The sequence below is a fragment of the Mobula hypostoma genome, chromosome 10, assembly GCF_963921235.1.
Source record: "Mobula hypostoma chromosome 10, sMobHyp1.1, whole genome shotgun sequence".
NCBI lineage: Eukaryota > Metazoa > Chordata > Chondrichthyes > Myliobatiformes > Myliobatidae > Mobula > Mobula hypostoma.
In genome coordinates, this window is record NC_086106.1 from 31,831,350 (window position 1) to 31,852,350 (window position 21,001).

Genomic DNA, 21,001 nt, shown 5'->3' on the forward strand with positions numbered 1-21,001 from the left:
TTCTCCATTGTCTTCTGTTATCTCTCTCATCAGCATCATCTGTCCGGTAGCTCTGCTTGGCGTAACATTTGACACCCCACCCTTAAAAGGATTTTTACCGGGGTAAAAATTATGGGCATGAATGCACATTATAAGATACACACTAATATACAGGTAGTCATCAGCTATTCAGCTAATACAGAGAACTTTAGGTTTTAACACCTTGACAGGCAATCAGCAATCACATTGTCAGTTCCTTTTATATGTTTTATCTTAATATCAAATTCCCATATTACCAGGCTCCAACTTAATAAGTGTTTGTTTTTATCCTTCATTGCAGCCAAAAACACTAATGGTTTGTGATCAGTGTAAACTATCAGTGGTTTCCGTGCCGGACAAATATCAACCTCAAAATGTTGTAATACCAGAATGATTGCCAGTAATTCCTTCTCCACAGTGGAATAATTTCTCTGATGGACATTAAACTTAGAAAAATAGGCCACTGGGTGGTCAATTTCCTCTTTGTCTGTCTGCAAAAGCACCGCCCCGGCTGCTTCGTCGCTAGCATCTGTTGCTAGGGAGAAGGGTTTTGAAAAGTCAGGCGCATTCAATACAGGGTGGTGACACAGAATCACCTTCAGACTCTCGAAGGCTTGTTGACAAAGGTCGTTCCACACAAACGTTGCATTCTTTGGCAAGAGTTTAGTAAGAGGGAGGGTAATATCCGCAACGTTTTTGCAAAACTTCCTATAGTACCCCACCATCCCCAAGAACCTACTCAGGGCCCTCTTGTCTGTCGGGGTGGGGACTTCAGAGATAGCCCGCACCTCAGCCTGCATCAGAGCCAGCTGCCCCTGTCCTACCACAAATCCCAGATAAGTGACCTTAGCGTGGCCGAACTCACTTTTTGCGAGGTTCACTGTCAGGTTGGCTTCGGACAGCCGTTTAAACAGTTCCTCTACCGCCACAATGTGCTCCTCCCACATGTCACTCCAGACCACTAAATCATCAATATACGCTTCTGTGTTCCTTAATCCTTTTATCACTGAATTAATCATCCTTTGGAAGGTCCCTAGGGCACTTCTCATGCCAAAAGGTAAAACATTATACTCGTATAACCCGGATGGAGTGACAATTGCTGAGATTTCTCTAGCCCGGTCGGTTAAAGGAACGCACCAGTACCCTTTCAGCAAATCGATCTTTGTGATGTACTTAGCTCTCCCCACTTTATCGATGCAATCGTCTACCCTTAGGATGGGGTAAGCATCAGTTTTTGTGATGGCGTTCACCTTTCTGTAATCTGTACAGAATCGTATGTTCCCATCGGGTTTCGGGACAACCACACTGGGAGAAGCCCATTCCAGTTTGGATGGCTTAATAATATCTGTGGCTAGCATGTGTTCAATTTCTTTCTCCACGAGCTTGCCCTTCTCCCAGTTCATCCTATAGGGTTGTTGCTTAATAGGCTGATCTGACGTGACAACAACATCATGTACCGTCCCCTTGTCTCGCCTCGGGACATCTGGACATACATCTGCGTGCCGGTTAATTAGCTTTATCAGCGGCTCGCTCTGTTTGGGGGTTAAGTGAGAGACCTTATCAGCAAAGTTGGTCAAGACAATAGAGTTCTCCAATCTGGTCGGCACCATATTTATCTTTTCAAGATGGGTTTTCCCCTTATCATTTGGCACCCCAGCCTCATTTATTTTTGTGATAACAGCGACTAGATCTGCTTTCTGATCGTGGTAAGCTTTTAACATATCAATAGGCTCTAGCTGTGTCGGCTCACATCTACAATACTCAATAATATCCTTCCTCATGTTCGGCCAGTAAAACTCTTTCATAATTCTGTCGACTGTTTTCCTCACCCCAAAATGTCCACCAAGGAGTATCTTGTGGGCCAGGTTAAAAATCTCACCCCTATAAATTTTTGGCACTACCATCTGGTGTACCACCCCCCACTCTTCATCTGCGGGCACGATACTTGGTCTCCACTTCCTCATCAGTACTCCCTCCTTCACATAATAGCCCACTGGTTCCCTTTTTATTTCTGCTTCAGAAAGAGCTGTCTCCGTCAAAACCATCAGCTCCTCGTCTCATTCCTGTGCCTGTATAAATTCCTTCCTCGCTAATGATAAATCTACCTCAACTCCCTCACTTCCTTCCGCTCCACTATGCTCCTTCTTCTCACTTTCTAACCCCTCCTGGTACAAGGCTGGTAAAAACGTCTCAGCTAAATCTACATTCGCTTCGGCAGCCTTTCTGGACATGTGTCGAGTTACTGCACAAACAGGATAAACCTGTGAGTCCATCGGCGTGTCCTCAGTCCTGGCTGGCTCGTCAGCTTTACTGCTGGGTACACATCTCCGCCTGCAAGGTCGTTACCGAGTAAGACCTCCACGTCTTCCATCGGTAATTCGGGCCTCACCCCTATCGTGACCGGTCCGGAGACCAAGTCACTTTTTAGGTGTATCTGGTGCAAAGGTACTGCTTCAGTCCCTTTCCCAATGCCTTTTATCACACTGACCTCCCCAGTCGGTCTCTGCACTAAATTCTAACACCCTCCTTAAGATCAATGACTGACAAGCCCCAGTGTCTCTCCAGATCCGTACGGGAACTGGGTTTGACCCCTCCTTCACCGACACCAATCCGGCCAAAATAAACTTCTCGCGCCCTTCCTGAACTCCGTCAGACCTCTTCTCCCCTAGCGGTTTGTTTGCTGGCTCAATACAGCCAGTCAGAGTCGTCATTTTTCCTTTCCCCGTCTCCTTCTTTGGGGCAAAACACCTGGATGCAATGTGACCGGCTTTCCCACAATTATAGCATAGAACCCCAGGAGACTTCCTACCAAACTGCTCCCGGTCTTCCTTATCCTTCTCACTAGTCCCCGGCTTACTTTCTGGCTTTGCCGGTGGACTTTCTCTGCCCTCTCGACTACCCTTCTGGTAGCTTTTACTCAGGGTAAACTTTGCTTTGTGTGTTAACGTGTACTCATCCGCTAACTTAGCAGTCACGGCTAAGGTTTCTGCCTCTTTTTCATCTAGGTAGGGTCTCATACCTTCAGGGATACAACCTTTAAATTGCTCAATCGGTATTAGCTGTAGCAGTCTGTCATAATTCCCAGTGACCCCTTTCGAGGTGCACCAACACTCACAATACATCTGCATCTCACGGCAAATTCTAAATACATGTGGCCCTACTGCTTCCTCACATTCTGGAACTTTTGCCAGTATGCCTCCGGGACCAACTCATAAATCCTGAGTATGGCCTCTTTCACCACATCATACCTCTGGGCCTCTTCTGCTGACAACACTGAGTAAGCTTGTTGGGCTTTTCCTTTAAGTACACTCTGAAGCAAAACAGCCCACTTATCCCTCGGTCAGTCCTGACTTGCAGTAACTTTTTCAAAATGGAGAAAGTACCGATCAACATCGGTCTCGTCAAATGGGGGAACCAACCTAACCTCCTGGGTCGCCCTGAACCCTCCACCTTGGTTCGGCATTTGGCCCCTCTCCAGCGTCATCTTTAACTTCTCCAGGTCAAATTCTCTTTCCTTCTGCTTCTCTCTCTCTTCTCGTTCTAACTGTTTATCTTCTCATTCTAATTGCTTTACTCGGAACTCGTGCTTGAGTCTTAATTTTTCCATCTGCAGCTGTACTGCTTCTCCACCAGGTTTGCCCATAGATACACTTCCAGCTCCCCTTGGGGAAACACACCTTTAGATACATAGTGCTCTACGATAGCTCTGTGTATCTCCTCTCTCCTCATTGTCGGCTTCCCCTTAACAAGATTCAACCGTTTGGCCACAGCTGCCAATTCCGCTTTCCTGGCATCCTCTAATGCCTCCAAGGTCGATGCCTTTAGAAATTCCTCAATCTCCATTTCTGCTGTTTGCCTTTTCTTTCTTTCGGGAATTTTAACCCAGTCAATTTACCCCGTCCCAAATTTAGCATTCAAAATCGCGGACGAGATCCCCACTTATATTACGTACCCTGTAACTGGGTTGCCAAACCAGCAGAAATGGAACGCTCGTTGGAGTCTGTGATTACAAGGAACCAATAAAGTTTTATTAAAGAAATAAGTAATACAGTACACTAATCGCAAGGATATAAATGTAACAGGTTAGCAATGATACTACACACATATACACAGAACTAGGGTAATAGGAATCAACCAAGCTCTATTTCAGTCTAGGGGTAAAATGATCAGTCTTAAGTGAAGCAGAGTTCAGTTCGGTTTAGTGCAGTTCGAAGTAATTGCTGATGTTGTACCGTTGGAGAGAGAGAGAGAGAGAGTGAGAGATGTAGTTGGTTTCAGGCAGACCTTTTGATGTCTTCTGATCCCACTGTGGTCACCGACTGTGACCCCTCCATTCCGGATATGATCGTTCTTCCGCAGTGAACCTGGCACCCAGGCAAAGGCGGACACACACCCCAGGTTCCCACCGATCGTACCTTTACACCCTGTGAGCCTCTGACCAATTCCCGCGAACCGGTCCTCCAAACACCACCAACTTGTGGGGACACATTGATCTTTCCAGGGTCTCATGGCGTGTCGTGCCTTAGCAAACTTGCTCTTTTTATCCCCCTGCTGGGGTATCACCTGTCCATCAAACTTCAAACAGTTCAGGTTCAAAGCAAACGGTCTGTCAATATCTGAATTGTGTTTCTTTCTCGTTAATCTCTCTCTTCTCTCTTATTAGCATTTTGAATGTTTCTCCATTGTCTTCTGTTATCTCTCTCATTAGCATCATCTGTACGGTAGCTCTGCTTGGCGTCACACATGACATACTCAATGCTCTGATTAATAAAGGCCAGTGTACCAAAAGCTTTCTTCACCACCCTATCCACATGAAATTCCACCTTCAGGGAACTATGCACCATTATTCCTATATTCCATTATTCCACCAATATTCCATTATTCTTCTGTTCTACTGCATTCTTCAATGCCCTACCTGTCGGCATGAACATACATTTGCCAGTATTCTGGTAATGCCCCCCACTCCCCCTCCCCACTGAAAGGGCAGAAGAGAGACAGTCTGCCTTAAAATATGAAGGTTTGGGGTTGGGTGGGGCTGGATGGATCCAGATGAGGAAGAGTAGGTTAACAGATGGCATCAGGTGGGGTTAGGGACAGAGGTCAAGTGGTGATAGGTGGGGGTAACAAGGGGCGATGGAGTCTGAAAGGAAAGAAAGGTGAAGAGGAACCAAATAACGGAGGTATGGTGGGCAGGTGGAGTCATTTATAGATGGAGTCGCAGTGGGAGGAGTGTGTGGTTGACGGTAGGTGGGAGGGGGGAACTAGGAGATTGGGTGGTGGGAAACATTAGAAAGACGTGCAAGGCGTGGGTAGATGAGAGGAGGGAAGGGGACAGAGGGGGAGTGGGTTACAGCGAATTGAATGATTGTTCTGTCAGTGACCCAGGCAGAACATGAAGCGTTCCTCCAGTTTGCGTTTCACTTCCCCCTGACATGGAGGTGGCTAAGGGCAGACAGGCATTAAAATGGGATCGCAGCCAGGAGCTCCGGATGCCCGGGGTGGGCAGAGCGCGGCCCAGTCTGCGCCCGATCTCAGCAGTGGCCGGTCTGGGCTCCGGTTGCAGGTGAGACGGTGTGAGCTGGGTCGGGAGAGGCGGACGAATGAGCGAACCGGGGAGTCGGGGAACGAGCGACCCCTGGTGGCTGGCGGTGGGATCACACGGCGGCCGGATGAAAGGTTGGCGGGGGGGGGGTGTCCCCGGGGAGCTCCATCTCTCTGTCGTGGGGAGGTGGGATGGGATGAGAGCAGAAACACAGGAAACGGAGGAGACGGCGTGGGCTCCATTAACGACAGTGGGTTTGGGGGGAGAGACATTTGCTGGAAAAGAAGGCCATTTCTGATGCGCAGCAGATGCTGGAAATCTTGAGCAACACACACATTCTTTTTTTTAATTTTTGATTTTTATTTATTACAAACAAACACAAAATACAGCACATCTACAAAAACCACAACCATAACAAAATCTAATTAAATATTGAGCAGCAAAAGGGAGAAAAATATAAAGGCAAAAGTATACATACACAGCAGAGGTTAACCGCACCAAAAAACCTCAGACCTCACCCCGTGGAACTCAGTGAGGCCACTTTCATGTTGAACGATCAATACCTCATATTCTACCTGGGTAGACTCCAGCCTGATGGCATGAAGATCGATTTCTCTAACCTACAGTAATTTCTCCCCCACTCCCCGTTCTGTCCTTTGCCATTCCCCAATCTGGCTCCCATCTTACCCCTTTCCCCTCTCCTCGCCCGCCCATTACCTCGCTCTGCTAACCTTTCTCCACGATTCACTCTCTTCTATCAGATTCCCTCTTCTTCAGCCTCTTCCGCCTATCGCCTCCCAGCTTCTCCCTTCGTAGCCCCTTCCCCAACCATTCACCTTTCTCCCTCAAATGCTTTCACCTGTCGCCTACTACCTTGTTCTCCTTCCCCTCCCCCAGCTCCGTATTCTGCCATCTTCCCCCTCCCTTTCCAGTCCTGATGAAGGAACTCGGCTTGAAACGCTGGTGGTTTATTCATTTCCACAGATGCTGCCTGACCTGCTGAGTTCCTTTTGGAAGAGGTACAATCAATGTCTCGGCCAGAAACGTCGACTGTACCTCTTCCAATAGATGCTTCCTGGCCTGCTGCGTTACACCAGCATTTTGTGTGCGCACTGGCCACTTCAGATGTCCAGGGGTGACAGCCTCATCTCGAGAGGGGGGCAAACTGCGAGGGATGGATGGTATCCTCACCAGAGACATCAGTGAGGAGGAGGGGAGGTCAATGTGGTGCAGGTAGCTGTGGGAGTCACTGAGTTTCTGGTAAATGTCAGCGTGTCTCCTGAGCTGGAAACAGAGAGATTGAGGAAGCAGACAGAGATAGTCCAACTGAACTTAAGGGCAGAATGGAAATGGATTGTGAAGTTCATACAAACATAGACGATAAAAAGTAGGAGCAGGAGTTGGCCATCTGGCCCATCGAGCCTGCTCTGTCATTCAGTAAGATCATGGCTGATCTGACCAGGGACTCATCTCCACCTACCTGCCTTTTCCTCATAACCCTTAATTCCCCAACTACGCAAAAATCTATCCGGAGAATATATTCACTGAGGCAGCCTCCACTGCTTCATTGGGCAGAGAATTCCACAGATTCACCACCCTCTGGGAAAAGCAGTTCCTCCTCATCTCCATCCTAAATCACTTCCCCCGTATCTTGAGTCTTATGTCCCCTGGTTCTAGTCTCACCTACCAGTGGAAACAACTTTCCTGCCTCTGTCTTATCTATCCCTTTCATAACTCTATATATTTCTATAAGATCTCCTCTCATCCTTCTGAATTCCAGTGAGTACAGTCCCAGGCAGGGAGGGAGGGAAGAGGGAATGTCATCTCAGTCCATTAGAGGCCTGCGTCGGGCATTTTCATGCCTTACAAGGCGCAGATTGGAAGTCTGCGTGGGGCACCTCTCCTCACGCAGCCACTAAAGTAATGTGTGGTTAAGTGCCTTGCTCAAGGACATAACACGCTGCCACAGCTGAGGCTTGAACTAGCGACCTTCAGATCACTAGACGAACGCCTTAACCACTTGGCCACGTGCCCAACACAACTCAGTGAAAATGACCATAGGAAATCATGGGGGGTATAGATGGGGTAAATGCAAGCAGGCTTTCCCACTGAGGTTGTGTGAGACTAGAACCGGAGGTCATGGGTTACAGGTGAAAGATGGCATCTTTAAGGGGAATCTGAGGGGAAACTTTTTCACTCAGAGGGTGGTGAGAGTGTGGGACGATCTGCCGGAAGTGATGGATATGGGCTTGATTTCAACGTTTAAGAGAACCCTGGACAATGAGAGGGGTATGGAAGCCTATGGAACAGGAGCTGGTCAATGGAACTCGGCAGAATAACAGTTCAGCACAGACTAGATGGGCTGAAGGGCCTGTTTCTGTGCTATGACTCTGACTTACTGACTAGTTCTACATGGATGCAGGCGGCAGCACCAATGCAGTTGTCAGTGTTGCAGAGAAAACACTGAGGAGTGTTGCCAGGGTAAGTTTGGAAGAAAGACGGCTCCCTGTAGCTAACGAAAAGGCAGGCCTATGTGCGAGTCCGTGGCTACACCTTTGATTTGTTGAAAATCAGAGGGTTCAGGGGAAGTTGACCCAGCGTGAATACATGTTCAGCTGTGCGGAGAATGAAATTAATTTAGGGGAACTGGCTTGATCTGTATTCAAGAAAAGCAGAACCCAAAGGACTTCCTCTTGGCAAAGTGTATGGAGTGAGGACGAGGCAGAAAGGACTAGGAAATTAGAAAGTTTTGAACTTTGTGAACCGTATGGGAAGGACATTAACGGTCTCACTGACTGCTGCTTCCCGAACAACAAACTATGGGCCACCAGTGATCTAAAGGCTCTTCTCAACCACAAAAAGACAGCTTTTAGATCAGGAGACAGGGAGAATTGAAACACGTGCAGAGGGAGCAAAAGGAGAAGATCAAGGTGGTTGAAGAGGAATAGAGAGGAGAGCTGGAGCACAAGTTTGGGCGGAGCAGCACACGAGGTGTGGAGAGACATGAAGTACATCACTGGCTTCAATCAGCCTAGCTGTAGAGCCTCAGAATGAAGCTGTACATGGGCTAATGAGTTAAACCAATTCCTCAATAGGTTTGACAATTACCCTCCTGTTCACACCCCCCTCAGCCCAGGTGCTGAGGCACCCAATGCTCCTTCCGCACCAATGGCACCCATCCTCCCTCCTCCAGTTCAACACGTGGATGAACACCACAGGCTACCAGTGTCTACATCCCCTCCTTGCCCTGCACCTACCATCCTCAACTCCACATAGCAACTGCTATGGGCCTGATCTTCACCTCCCCCAGAACCCACCTTGCACCAGCTCCCCAGTCTTCATGGACTCACCTTCACTATGAGCAGGTGAGAAGGGCTCTGGAGAAACTCAGACATGGCAAAGCATTGGGACCGGACGGTGTGAACCCCTGGTCCTGAGGGAGTGCGCTGAGCAGCTGTGTGGAGTTTTCCAGTGCATTTTCAATTGGAGTCTCAGCCTGGAAAGAGTCCCAACTGTGTGGAAAACATCATGTGTGCTCCTGGTACCCAAGAAAGTGCAAACAAGAGTCTTGAATGACTACTGTCCAGTGGCCCTGACCTCACACATTATGAGGACCCTAGAGAGGCTGGTCCTGACTCACCTCCGACCCCTGATCAGACTGGCCCTCCGTCCCCTGCAGTTTTCCTACCAGGAGCACATTGGAGTTAGTGATGTTGTCGTCTACCTGCTGAACAGAGCCTACTCCCATATGGATAAGCAGGACAGCACTGTGAGGATCATGGTTTTTTTTGATTTCTCAAATGCCTTCAATACAGCCCTCATTGCTGGGTGAGAAACTCCATTCAATGCAGGTCGGCCCTTCCATTGTATCCTGGATAAAGGACTACCTGACTGACAGACCACAGTTTGTGCAGCTTCAGAGCTGTGTCTCAGACATGACTACAAGCAGCACTGGGGCCCCACAGGGGACTGTATTGGCTCCCTTCCTGTTTACCCTGTATACCTTGGACTTCAGATACAACACTGAGCCATGTCATCTGCAGAAATTCTCTGATGACTCAGCAATTGTTGGGTGTACACAGCGAGGACAGGAGGATGAGTACAGGGCCCTGGTGGAGGACTTTGTTAAATGGTGCAAGCTGAATCATCTGCAGTTCAACATCAGTAAGACAAAGGAGATGGTGATGGACTTTAGGAAGAGTAAGCCTGCACTGCTCCCTGTTACTATTGATGGTGAGGATGTAGATGTGGTGAGGACCTGCGGTGTTTCTGGATGACAGACTTGAGTAGAGCACCAACACAGAGGCTGTGTACAAGAAGGGCCAGAGTCACCCTCAGGAGACTGAGGTCCTTTAGATTATGCAGGCCTCTCCTTCACATGTTCTACCAGTCCGTTGTCACCAGTACAATCTTCTATGTGGTGGTGTGCTAGGGCAATGGCATCAACATGGGTGATGCCAACAGGCTCAACAAACTGATTGGAAAGGATGGCTGTGTTATAGGGGTCAAACTGGACACACTGGAGGCTGTGGTAGAACAAAGGAACCTACAAAACATCCTGGCAGTTCCAGACAATGTTTCTCACCCTCTGCAGGCCACCTTGGCTGAACAGAGGAGTACTTTTAACAATAGACTAAGAACTGTGCTGCTCCAAAGAGCGCTAAATGAGGTCCTTACCCCTCGGCCATTAGGCTCTATAATGAGTCAACCTATAGCTGGGGAAGTGATGACCCCCCTTCCTGTTAGACTGTTGAGGTGACATTTTTAAAATTATTTCTTACTTCTTCTAATATTTGTTTATCTGTGACACTATAATTTCCTTTGGGATCAATGAAATATCTCTCTTTCTCAAGGCAGCTTGTGAGTTCTCCCAGATCTAAGTGGGATGGGATTGGACACGGGAGACACGATACGTTCAATAGGGTATGACAATATTGACGGGTTCTGTATGAATGCAGGAGGCAGTGCCAAAGCGGATGTCCGTTTTGGTTGGGGAGTCGTGCCAGAGGAGTTTGGGGTTAACACAGTCATTCCCCCCACCTCTTCGGTCTTGGTCCCATCTCCACCCAATGTCTCCCTGGGTTCGGACCGTGGGAGGTCGGTAACTTTTAGATTTCAATCATCCCATCTAGGTCCGCTATGCGCGTTCACGATACAGTGAGTTGAGGGGACCGCTGGAATAAACAGACCCCCACCCTCACCAGAAACGACCGCGTATCAGAAAGCCCCGCCGGCCGCGGTCCTGGCAGTGCGCAAGCGCGGCTCCGCCATGGGTGGGAAGGGAGTCCCCGGGGTCCCGGGGGTGCGGCCTCACGGTGTGTACCGACTCCCCTCCACCTCGGGGGAGAGCCCGCAGTCCGCTCCCACCGGCTCCCCGACCTTCCGCGAAATTCTGCACTGCGTACGCGTGGAGGCGCTTGTGGGGCCGGAGTCTGCGCCTGCGCTGCGCTGCCGGGGCTGGGACTGGGACTGGGACAAAGCCTGCTTATGATCCGCGCTGTCGCCGCCCCGGGCTGCTCGGACCCGCTGTCGGAACCCGGCAAGCTCCCGGGGACTGCAGTGCGATCCCGACCACGTAACGTGCTTGGTGTTCGGTGACAGGTAAGTGCGGATCCCGGCTCACGTTTCTGTACACTGTGCGCACCAACCATTGCTGTGAGCAGGACGTTTGTCCACGGCCTCAGCGCTGCGTGGCACTTCCAGTGTGTTTTTGTGTAGTGTGCATACTACAACATTTAGAATGAAAATTGTAAAATCGCATTATTTATGGATTAAAGGGTATAATGAAAAAACGTATAACAAAGAAAATCTTTCACGTTTCGTAAACTTTTTCTCGCTGCGTGGCAACAAAGGCTATGTGCGCGGGAGCATTTCAGTTACTGCGCAGGCCGCTCACCCGCGCAGTGATGCAGACCTTAATGAGACTGCTTTCGCTAATGTACCGGATTGTTCTGTGTGATTGGCCTGGGCTGCGAGTCTTTTGGGCACCGGTCCTACTGATGCGGCATCTTTCCACAAAAGCATCGACGCATCAGGCTAGATTTTTTTTTCATAGATTAGTAGATTCATAGAATTTGGAGATAAAACATAACCGTAGTAATTGCAAAATGAGATTACACGGAGTAGTAGTTGACTCAAGAATCTGCCAAAAAAAAGGTTATATACTGTGCCCAGTGAATAATGATTTTTAGCTGAGGGGGTAGGAATCTCTGATCAGTCATCACAACAACACCTGACACTATCATTCAGTGAAATAACATCCGAAAATATTGGCAGGAAGAACCTTTGTTTTGAATCTGGGCAGATGTCATAGAAGACTGGCCCTTCAGCCCACAATGTTGTGCTGGAACAATTAAATGGCCAATCCCTTCACAATGTCTGTATCTTCCATTCCCCTCACATTCAGGTGCCTATCTAAATGTCTCTTTAAAAGTCTCCAATGTTTCTGTCTCTAACACCATCCCATTCCAGGCACTTAGCATTCTGTGGGGGGGGGGGAACTTGTCCCTCACATCTCCTTTGAAATTACCCCCTCCCAACTTAAATGCAGGCTGTCTGTTATTTGTTATTTCAACCCTGGGAAAAAGATACTCACTTCCTACTCTGTCTATACCTCCCATAAATTTATAAACCTTTTCCAGATCTTCCCTCAGCATCTGCCATTCCAGAGAAAACAACCCAAGTTTATCAAGCAACACACATAAAAGTTGCTGGTGAACGCAGCAGGCCAGGCAGCATCTCTAGGAAGAGGTGCAGTCGACGTTTCAGGCCGAGACCCTTCGTCAGGACTAACTGAAGGAAGAGCTAGTAAGAGATTTGAAAGTTGGAGGGGGAGGGGGAGATCCAAAATGATAGGAGAAGACAGGAGGAGGAGGGATGGATCCAAGTGCTGGACAGGTGATAGGCAAAGGGGATACGAGAGGATCATGGGACAGGAGGTCCGGGAAGAAAGACGGGGGGGACCCAGAGGATGGGCAAGGGGTATAGTGAGAGGGACAGAGGGAGAAAAAGGAGAGTGAGAGAAAGAATGTGTATATAAAAATAAGTAACAGGTGGGGTACGAGGGGGAGGTGGGGCATTAGCGGAAGTTAGAGAAGTCGATGTTCATGGCATCAGGTTGGAGGCTATCCAGACGGAATATAAGGTGTTGTTCCTCCAACCTGAGTGTGGCTTCATCTTTGCAGTAGAGGAGGCCGAGGATAGACATGTCAGAATGGGAATGGGATGTGGAATTAAAATGTGTGGCCACTGGGAGATCCTGCTTTCTCTGGCGGTCAGAGCGTAGATGTTCAGCAAAGCGGTCTCCCAGTCTGCGTCGGGTCTCGCCAATATATAAAAGGCCACATCGGGAGCACCGGACGCAGTATATCACCCCAGCCGACTCACAGGTGAAGTGTTGCCTCACCTGGAAGGACTGTTTGGGGCCCTGAATGGTGGTAAGGGAGGAAGTGTAAGGGCATGTGTAGCACTTGTTCCACTTACACGGATAAGTGCCAGGAGGGAGATCAATGGGGAGGGATGGGGGGGACGAATGGACAAGGGAGTTGCGTAGGGAGCGATCCCTGCGGAATGCAGAGAGAGGCGGGGAGGGAACGATGTGCTTAGTGGTGGGATCCTGTTGGAGGTGGCGGAAGTTACGGAGAATAATATGTTGGACCCGGAGGCTGGTGGGGTGGTAGGTGAGGACCAGGGGAACCCTATTCCTAGTGGGGTGGCGGGAGGATGGAGTGAGAGCAGATGTACGTGAAATGGGGGAGATGTGTTTAAGAGCAGAGTTGATAGTGGAGGAAGGGAAGCCCCTTTCTTTAAAAAAGGAAGACATCTCCCTCGTCCTAGAATGAAAGGCCTCATCCTGAGAGCAGATGTGGCGGAGACGGAGGAATTGCGAGAAGGGGATGGCGTTTTTGCAAGAGACAGGGTGAGAAGGGGAATAGTCCAGATAGCTGTGAGAGTCAGTAGTCTTATAGTAGACATCAGTGGATAAGCTGTCTCCAGAGACAAGTTTATCAATCCTCTTGTGATAGCACATGCCCTCTATCACAAGAGATTGTTCTGTGGCACCACTCAGCCGGATTTTCAATATCCCTTCTATATGCCGATTTGTCACCAACTTTTGATTCAGACAACAACAGCGGAGTTGTCAGCAAACTTAAATATGATATTGGAGCTGTTCTTAGCCTCACTGCCTTGTGTATTTGCAGGCACAAAAGTATCACCAACACCACCTTTACAAATCCTTTCAAATTTGATGGAGGGAAACGCAACCGAAGAGCAGAATTCTCTCCCAGGACAACATCCCCAGTAATAAGGCCTAAGTTACATCTACAATCATCAGCAGGTCATGACATCTGCGTACCAAGCCCAGTGCTCCTGAACCAGACACCTCAGGTCTGAGCGACTTCACTGCACAACAAAACCATAAATAATCTAAAATAAAAACAGGTTTGATCTGGTCCATGTGTGCTGTCTGAGTGAAGTCATCATCAAGGACACACACACACACACACACACAAACACACACACACACACACACACACAAACACACACACACACACACACACACACCATGCTCCCTTCTCGCTGCTGCCATCGGGAAGGAGGTACTGGAACTTTATGTCCCACGCCACCAGGTTGAGGAACAATTATTACCCCTCAACCAGCAGGTCCCTGAACTAGAGGCAAAAACTTCAATCACCCCAACAGCAAACTGATTTCACAACCTACGGACTCACTTTTAAAGACTCTATAACTTGTGTTCCCAATATTTATTGGTTATTTATTTATTAGTAGTATTTTTGTTTTTTTATTTTCTCTTTTTTTTGTATTTGCACTATTTGTCTTTTGCATATTGGTTGTTTGTGTGATTCTGTTGTGTGTGTTTTTTCATTGAGTCTATTCTGCTTTTTTTGTGAATGTCTGCAAGAAATTGAATCTCAGGGTTGTGTACGGTGACAAGTATGTACTTGGTTAATAAATTTCCTTCTTTGCATTCTTCTCGTGACTGCACTGGATGTGTGCTGTTTGCTCGGGTCTCCTCCTGCCTCGCAGAGATGTGCTAGTAGGCGAATGCACAAACGCACAATTACCTGCAGCATAACTAAGTGGCAAGGGAGTTGGTGAGCGAGGGAATAAATTGCAAGGCTTCTGAGTGGGTAATGTGACTAATGGGGTGGCTCTGTTGGGAGGCAGCACGAGTCCAGTGAGGGAATGGCCTACTTAGTAAATAAATAGAAAGGTATCAGGTGTGTGCGAGTGAGTTCGTGCTTACTCTAAGAATATTGTCAATGCTGTCCTGGCCATTCCCTTTCCTCTCTAAAAACTGGATTTAACACCCCACTGGATTGAGGCCACGACTAACCATGTCACAAGACAGTTGCAATATCTGGTTGGAAAATCTATGCCATGCTTAATGACTTGTGAACTCGTTTTTACAGGGTATTGGAAGAGGATTTGCAGTCCAGATTGGAACTGTTACACTGTCAGAGAAGACGTCACTGAACACGGAGGTTTTGAGCAATCAGTCAACCAGCCCGAGGAAAGGCCTGACCAGCCTACAGGTATTCACGTTCCTGACGAACCGGCAGGTTACTCATGCTATTGAAGGAATGAATTCCATACCCCAGATTGAAATTCCGGTTTTAAGCTGTGTGACTAAGAAGCGTTTCACTGATTTTGGTCTGTTGTGTGACTAGGAAACATTTGACTGATTTTTTTTCCCCCTCAATTTGGAAGATATTTTCAGTCACACCAATGAAACAATTCCAGTGTTCGGACTGTGGGAAACACTTCAAGCGATCGAATGCCCTGCTGACCCACCAGCGTATTCACAGCGGAGAGAGGCCGTTCACCTGCTCCGAGTGTGGGAAGGGTTTCACCCGGTTGGCCTACCTGGTGAATCACAAGCGAGTTCACACCGGGGAGAAGCCATTTACCTGCTCGGAGTGCGGGAAGGGTTTCTCTCAGTTATCCACTTTGCTGACACACTGGCGAACTTACACCGGGGAGAAGCCATTCACCTGCCCTGTATGTGGGGTGGGATTCAGCCGGTCGTCCAACCTGGTGACCCACCAGCGAATCCACACCGGGGAGAAGCCGTTCACCTGCTCTGAGTGCGGGATGGGATTCACTCGCTCGTCCAACCTGCTGACGCACCAGCGCGTTCACACTGGGGAAAGGCCTTTCACCTGCTCAGAGTGTGGCATGGGGTTCACTCAGTCGTCGCACCTCGTTTCCCACCAGCGAACTCACACCGGGGAGAAACCGTTCACCTGCTCTGACTGTGGGATGGGGTTCAGTCGGTCGTCTCACCTGGTGACACACCAGCGGGTCCACACCGGGGAGAGGCCCTTCACCTGCTCCGAGTGCGGGAAGAGGTTCACTCAGTCCTCAAACCTGATGTCGCACCAGCGCGTTCACACCGGGGAGAAGCCGTTCACCTGCTCTGAGTGCGGGAAGAAATTTACTCTGTCGACGCAGCTGCTTAGACACCAGCGAGTTCACACTGAGGCGAAAGTTTAAATATTCAACGTGTAACTTGCTGAAATGTTGTAGCTGCTAAGGTGTCAGATTCTGCAGTTTCGGGTGCTCATTAGTTCAGTGGTGGAACTGTTAATGCCAGTGACATGCAGAGCTGGAGTAGTGTTTAATATCTTAAATAAATCGCTTGGTTTTAAACACTACTTCAAGCCCGTAATGTTATGTAATACACAGAATGTACAAGATTATTGAGCCCTCCTGTTTACACCCCAGACAAGCAACCGTCCGTTTCTCCCTGTCGGTGTAACGGTGCACTGCGGTTGCAAAGTACTTAGCTCAGCGCTATCACAGCTCAGGATGTCGGAGTTCAGAGTTCAATTCCAAAAGAGTTTGTACGTTCTCCCCGTGACCGCGTGGGTTTCCTCCGGGTGCTCCGGTTTCCTCCCAAGGTCCAAAGTTGGTAGGTTAATTGGTCATTGTAAATTGTCCTGAGATTAGGCTAGGGTTCAAATAGATTGCAGGACACCGTGGCTTGTTGTCTGTTCCATGCTCTATCGCTAAATATTCTTGTATTTCTCCCACCATTTTGAGGTTCACTTAAATGCACCTTAACTGTGGCTCACCTTGGTGACTCTACAGCATTGATTCCAGAGGAGACATGGCTGTCCGTTTATTGGCAGGAGGCCGGCGCGAACAGGCAGATCCTGCCTGAAAACGTCTCCCTTTTTCTATCCTTTAATTGAGCTTGCCGGCCGGTGGTGGAGTGGCATCCGCACCGAACTTCGAGGCAAGTGGTCCCGGGTTCGAATCCAGCCAGCTCCGTGCTCGCTTTCCGTCCGTGCTGGGCTGCGCGTCGAGCCAACAACTCGGCCTGGTAAAAAAATAGACAAATGCTAAAAAAAACGGCAAAGTTGGGCCACAAGGCACGGAGTGGACCTACAACAAGTTGGGCTTAGAGAAAAATGAGGTTGGGTGATGTTGATGACTAAGGGTGCTCAGGGATCAAATTTACAGTTAGCAGCAACTTGCTGTAGGGTGTTGGTCAGGGCACAGCAGACAACAAAAAGCAACAACGTTCAGTTATAAAGAATTATATACCAATAATGTTAGCATTAAGGAGATGTAATAAAATGTGCATAAACACCTAATAGCAGCAGGTGTTTGCAATATAAACACCATTATAAAAGTGGTTTGAAGTGTTTACAATACAGTGACTGAGGTCATAGATTGAGACGGGCTTTTAGTTTCTTGGCCAATACAACACTGGCATTTAGGCCAGCGATGAAGATCCATTTCTGTCTGTGTAGAAGGATTCTTCATTGCTGTTTCCGTAATAATTGTGTTTTGACCAGTCAGTGTGTTATTAGCCCTGAGCTGAACCCTCAAACCTGCGGGATCAGTCGACCACTCATAGTCTGGCCTCTACCGTTTGACCTGTTCGGTATGGCTGACCCTACCAAGAGCCAAAGCACAAGCCCTGACTCCAAACCCTACGACAAGATTGTGGTCCTCTTGGAGGAGATGGCGGGGGGAGAGGATAGACTGATGTTAACAGCATCATCTACAGATCATCACTTTGGATCTCCCCTTCCCCCTCCCACTTTCGAGTCTCTTACTATCTCTTCTTTCAGTTAGTCCTGAGGAAGGGTCTCAGCCTGAAACGTTGACTGTGCTTCTTCCTATGGATGCTGTCTGGCCTGCTGCGTTCACCAGCATCTTGTTTGTGTTGCTTTATCTACAGATCTGTTGGCTTTGTAGGCAAACTGAGTGGACCTAGAGGCATTTGAGAAGTGACTTGCCAAGCCTTTCAGAAAACAAACAAGTGGCTTGTATACATCACTTTAAACTAACATTCAAGTGTAACGAAAGACAAATGATATGTTCAGCGATTTGAACGGGAGTGAGGAAGTTGTACTACATTTGTGTGGGAACTTGGTTTCAATAGGTATATTTAATGTCAGAGAAATGTATACAATATACTTCCTTATTCTTTTTCTCTGCAAACATCCACAAAAACAGAGAAGTGCCCCAAAGAATGAATGACAGTTAAAATGTTAGAACCCCAAAGACCCCCCCAAGCTCCCCCCACCCACCAAGTAGCAGCAAAGCGATGACAACCCCCACCACTAGCAAAAAAAGCATCTGTACTCTCCACCGAGCACTCAAGGGTGCAGCAAAGCATCAGTAAAGACACAGACTTACAGTAACCTAAAGACTACTCGTTCACCCGGCAATTTGACATACCACAGGCTGTCTCTCTCCCTAATAATGGAAAAAGAGGTGTCCCCATTTCACACCGAGAGGGGAGGCATAACACAATAAATCAACGAGTTGTTTTGTTAAAAGTCTGTTGCGTCACTTTTTCCAAGCTCCCCAAAGAACTCAGGTCTCTGGTCACACAGCCAGCAGCCAGCTCGCCGGTTACGATCTGCTGTGTACTCCCACAACATATCAGGCGGCAGCACCGGCCTCCAATCTGCCCGTCTCCAGAGCCACGAAAATCCGGCACCCTGAAAATGCACTCTTCCAGGCTGTGTCCTTGGCATATCAAAAAGTGGCCGGTCGTGAGGCCCCGAGAGCGGGTCCCGTTCCTGCAATGAACTGAAATCAGAGTGTAACTCCAGGTCAGGGTCTGCGAACGAACCCTGAAAAGGGAAAATAAGAGATATCAAAGATAGAAGTAGAGCTTTTTCTGAAGATGCAAGCAAAGGAGATCATAGCTGGAGTGTTGTTTACAGTTTTGGTCTATTTAACGATGCATTGTCATAGGTAGAGATAGAGGCAGTGAAGACTCACATGACTTGTTGCTGAGGAAAGACCGAATAGGCTGGGGCATAAGAGATTCTGCAGATGCTGGAAATCTGGATCAACACACATAAAACACTGCAGGCACTCAGCAACTCAACTCTGATCTAAATGTCAGCTTCATTCCCCTCCGCGGATGCAGCCTGTCTCGCTGAGTTCCCCTATCATCGTGTGTGGGCTGAACAGCCTGGGCCTATGTTCTTTACGTACTTGAATGATGAGGAGATTACCCTGTCAGAAACATCTTACGGCTGAGTGTCTTCCCCTACTGAAGAGAAGCAGGGACCACAGTTTCAGAATAAACTATGGTGTTTGGAACATAGATAGAACACAGTACAGGCCCTTCGGCCCACAATGTTGTGCTGACCCTTTAACCAACTCCAAGATCAATCTAACCCTTTCCTCCATCCATTTTTCAATCATCCATGTGCTTATCCAATAATTTCTTAAATGCCCCTAATGTATCTGCCTCTACCAGCACCTTGGCAAGGACATACCATGCACCCACCACTTTGCAAAGAAGAGAAAATAACTGCCTGTGATTTCCCACCCCCTTACTTTCCTCCAGTCGCCTTAAAATTCTGCCACCTTTTATTAGCAATTTCCACCCTCGTCAAAAGTCTCTGGCTGTCCACTATCTGTGCCTCTTATGGTCTTGTACCTCTCTATCAAGTCATCGGTTATCCTCCTTTGTTCCAAAGAGAAAAGCCCCAGCTCGCTCAGCCTATCCTTGTGGAAGATTAGGAATGGGATAAGGAAAGGTTTCTTTGGTAAGTTGTTTGAATTATCTAGTGAAGTTGGCTGTAGAGCATCAATCAGTGAGTTGGTTCGAAATGGAGGACAATGCATTAACTGACATTCGGGGGGGTCAAGGATATGGGGATTGTGATGTTTTCCTGCACTGAAGTAGATCAACATGATGAATGCAAGATGACTTGTGTTCTAATCACAGTAAGTACAGTGTAGAAATTCTAGGGTTTATATAACCATATAACAATTACAGCACGGAAACAGGCCATTTTGGCCCTTCTAGTCCGTGCCAAACGCTTACTCTCACCTAGTCCCATCTACCTGCACTCAGCCCATATCCCTCCATTCCTTTCTTGTCCATATAACTGTCCAATTTTTTTAAAATGACAAAATCATACCTGCCTCTACCACTTCTGCTGGAAGCTCGTTCCACACAGCTACCACTCTCTGAGTAAAGAAGTTCCCCCTCATGTTACCTCTAAACTTTTGCCCTTTAACTCTCAACTCATGTCCTCTTGTTTGAATCTCCCCGACTCTCAATGGAAAAAGCTTATCCACGTCAACTCTATCTATCCCCCTCATAATTTTAAATACCTCTATCAAGTCTGCCCTCAACCTTCTATGCTCCAAAGAATAAAGACCCAACTTGTTCAACCTTTCTCTCTAACTTAGGTGCAATGTTTTAGGAACCATTGTTTTTCCTTCTTTGTACCAGCACTCCCCAGTCCCTCCTGAAGGCGCTGATATTTACTGTGCAGCAGTGTATTTCAACCTGCTCGTTCCTGCTCAGGACGCAGGTACCCGCAATCGTCACGATTCCGCCGCAGCCTCAGAACTTACTCACCTTAACCTGTGCGAGGGTCTGGAACATGGGAGGAAACTGGAACATCTGAGAGAGGCTCGGACCAGAGGGGACAACCTCAGAATAGAAGGCTGTCCCTTTAGAACAGGGGCCAGAATGAATTTCTTTAGCCGGGGGAGGGGGGTGAATCTGGAATTGTTTGCCCCAAAATCAGCCACGATAGAATAGTGAGACAGATTCAATGGGCTGAATGGCCTAATTCTATGTCTTCTTTAAAAGAGCAGCAAGAGTTGATCCCCGATCTTCTGATCACTAGCACTGAAAAGCGTTACAGTAACCATGATGCTACCGTGTCACAAGGCAAAGTCAGCTTGTCATCAGAGTATTTGTTTGTCACCAGATGCTAATGAGATTCAATTTTTTTTTTGCAGGCATTTACAGGAAAAATAAAGAAATACAATTGAACTTATGAAAACTGTATATAAAGACTAACAAACTGTGTAAAAACAAAGATAAAGTGTGAAATAAAAATAAATAAATAATACTGAGCGTGTTGTAAGTGAATCTGTAGGTTGTGGAATCAGTCCAGAGTGGAGAGGAGATCCACT

The 21,001-nt window shown here is 47.9% G+C and overlaps 1 protein-coding gene across 1 annotated transcript in view; it reads left to right on the plus strand.

Moving 5' to 3' along the window:
- Window positions 1–10,801: 10,801 nt before the first annotated feature.
- Window positions 10,802–21,001, plus strand: part of LOC134352818 (zinc finger protein 850-like) — a 51,529-nt gene continuing 41,329 nt past the window's right edge. The window contains exons 1-2 of the mRNA XM_063060307.1: window positions 10,802–11,161; window positions 14,995–16,072. Of these exons, the coding sequence (XP_062916377.1) occupies window positions 15,311–16,072 (762 nt within the window). The 5' untranslated portion in view covers window positions 10,802–11,161; window positions 14,995–15,310. The remainder of the gene's footprint in view (window positions 11,162–14,994; window positions 16,073–21,001) is intronic.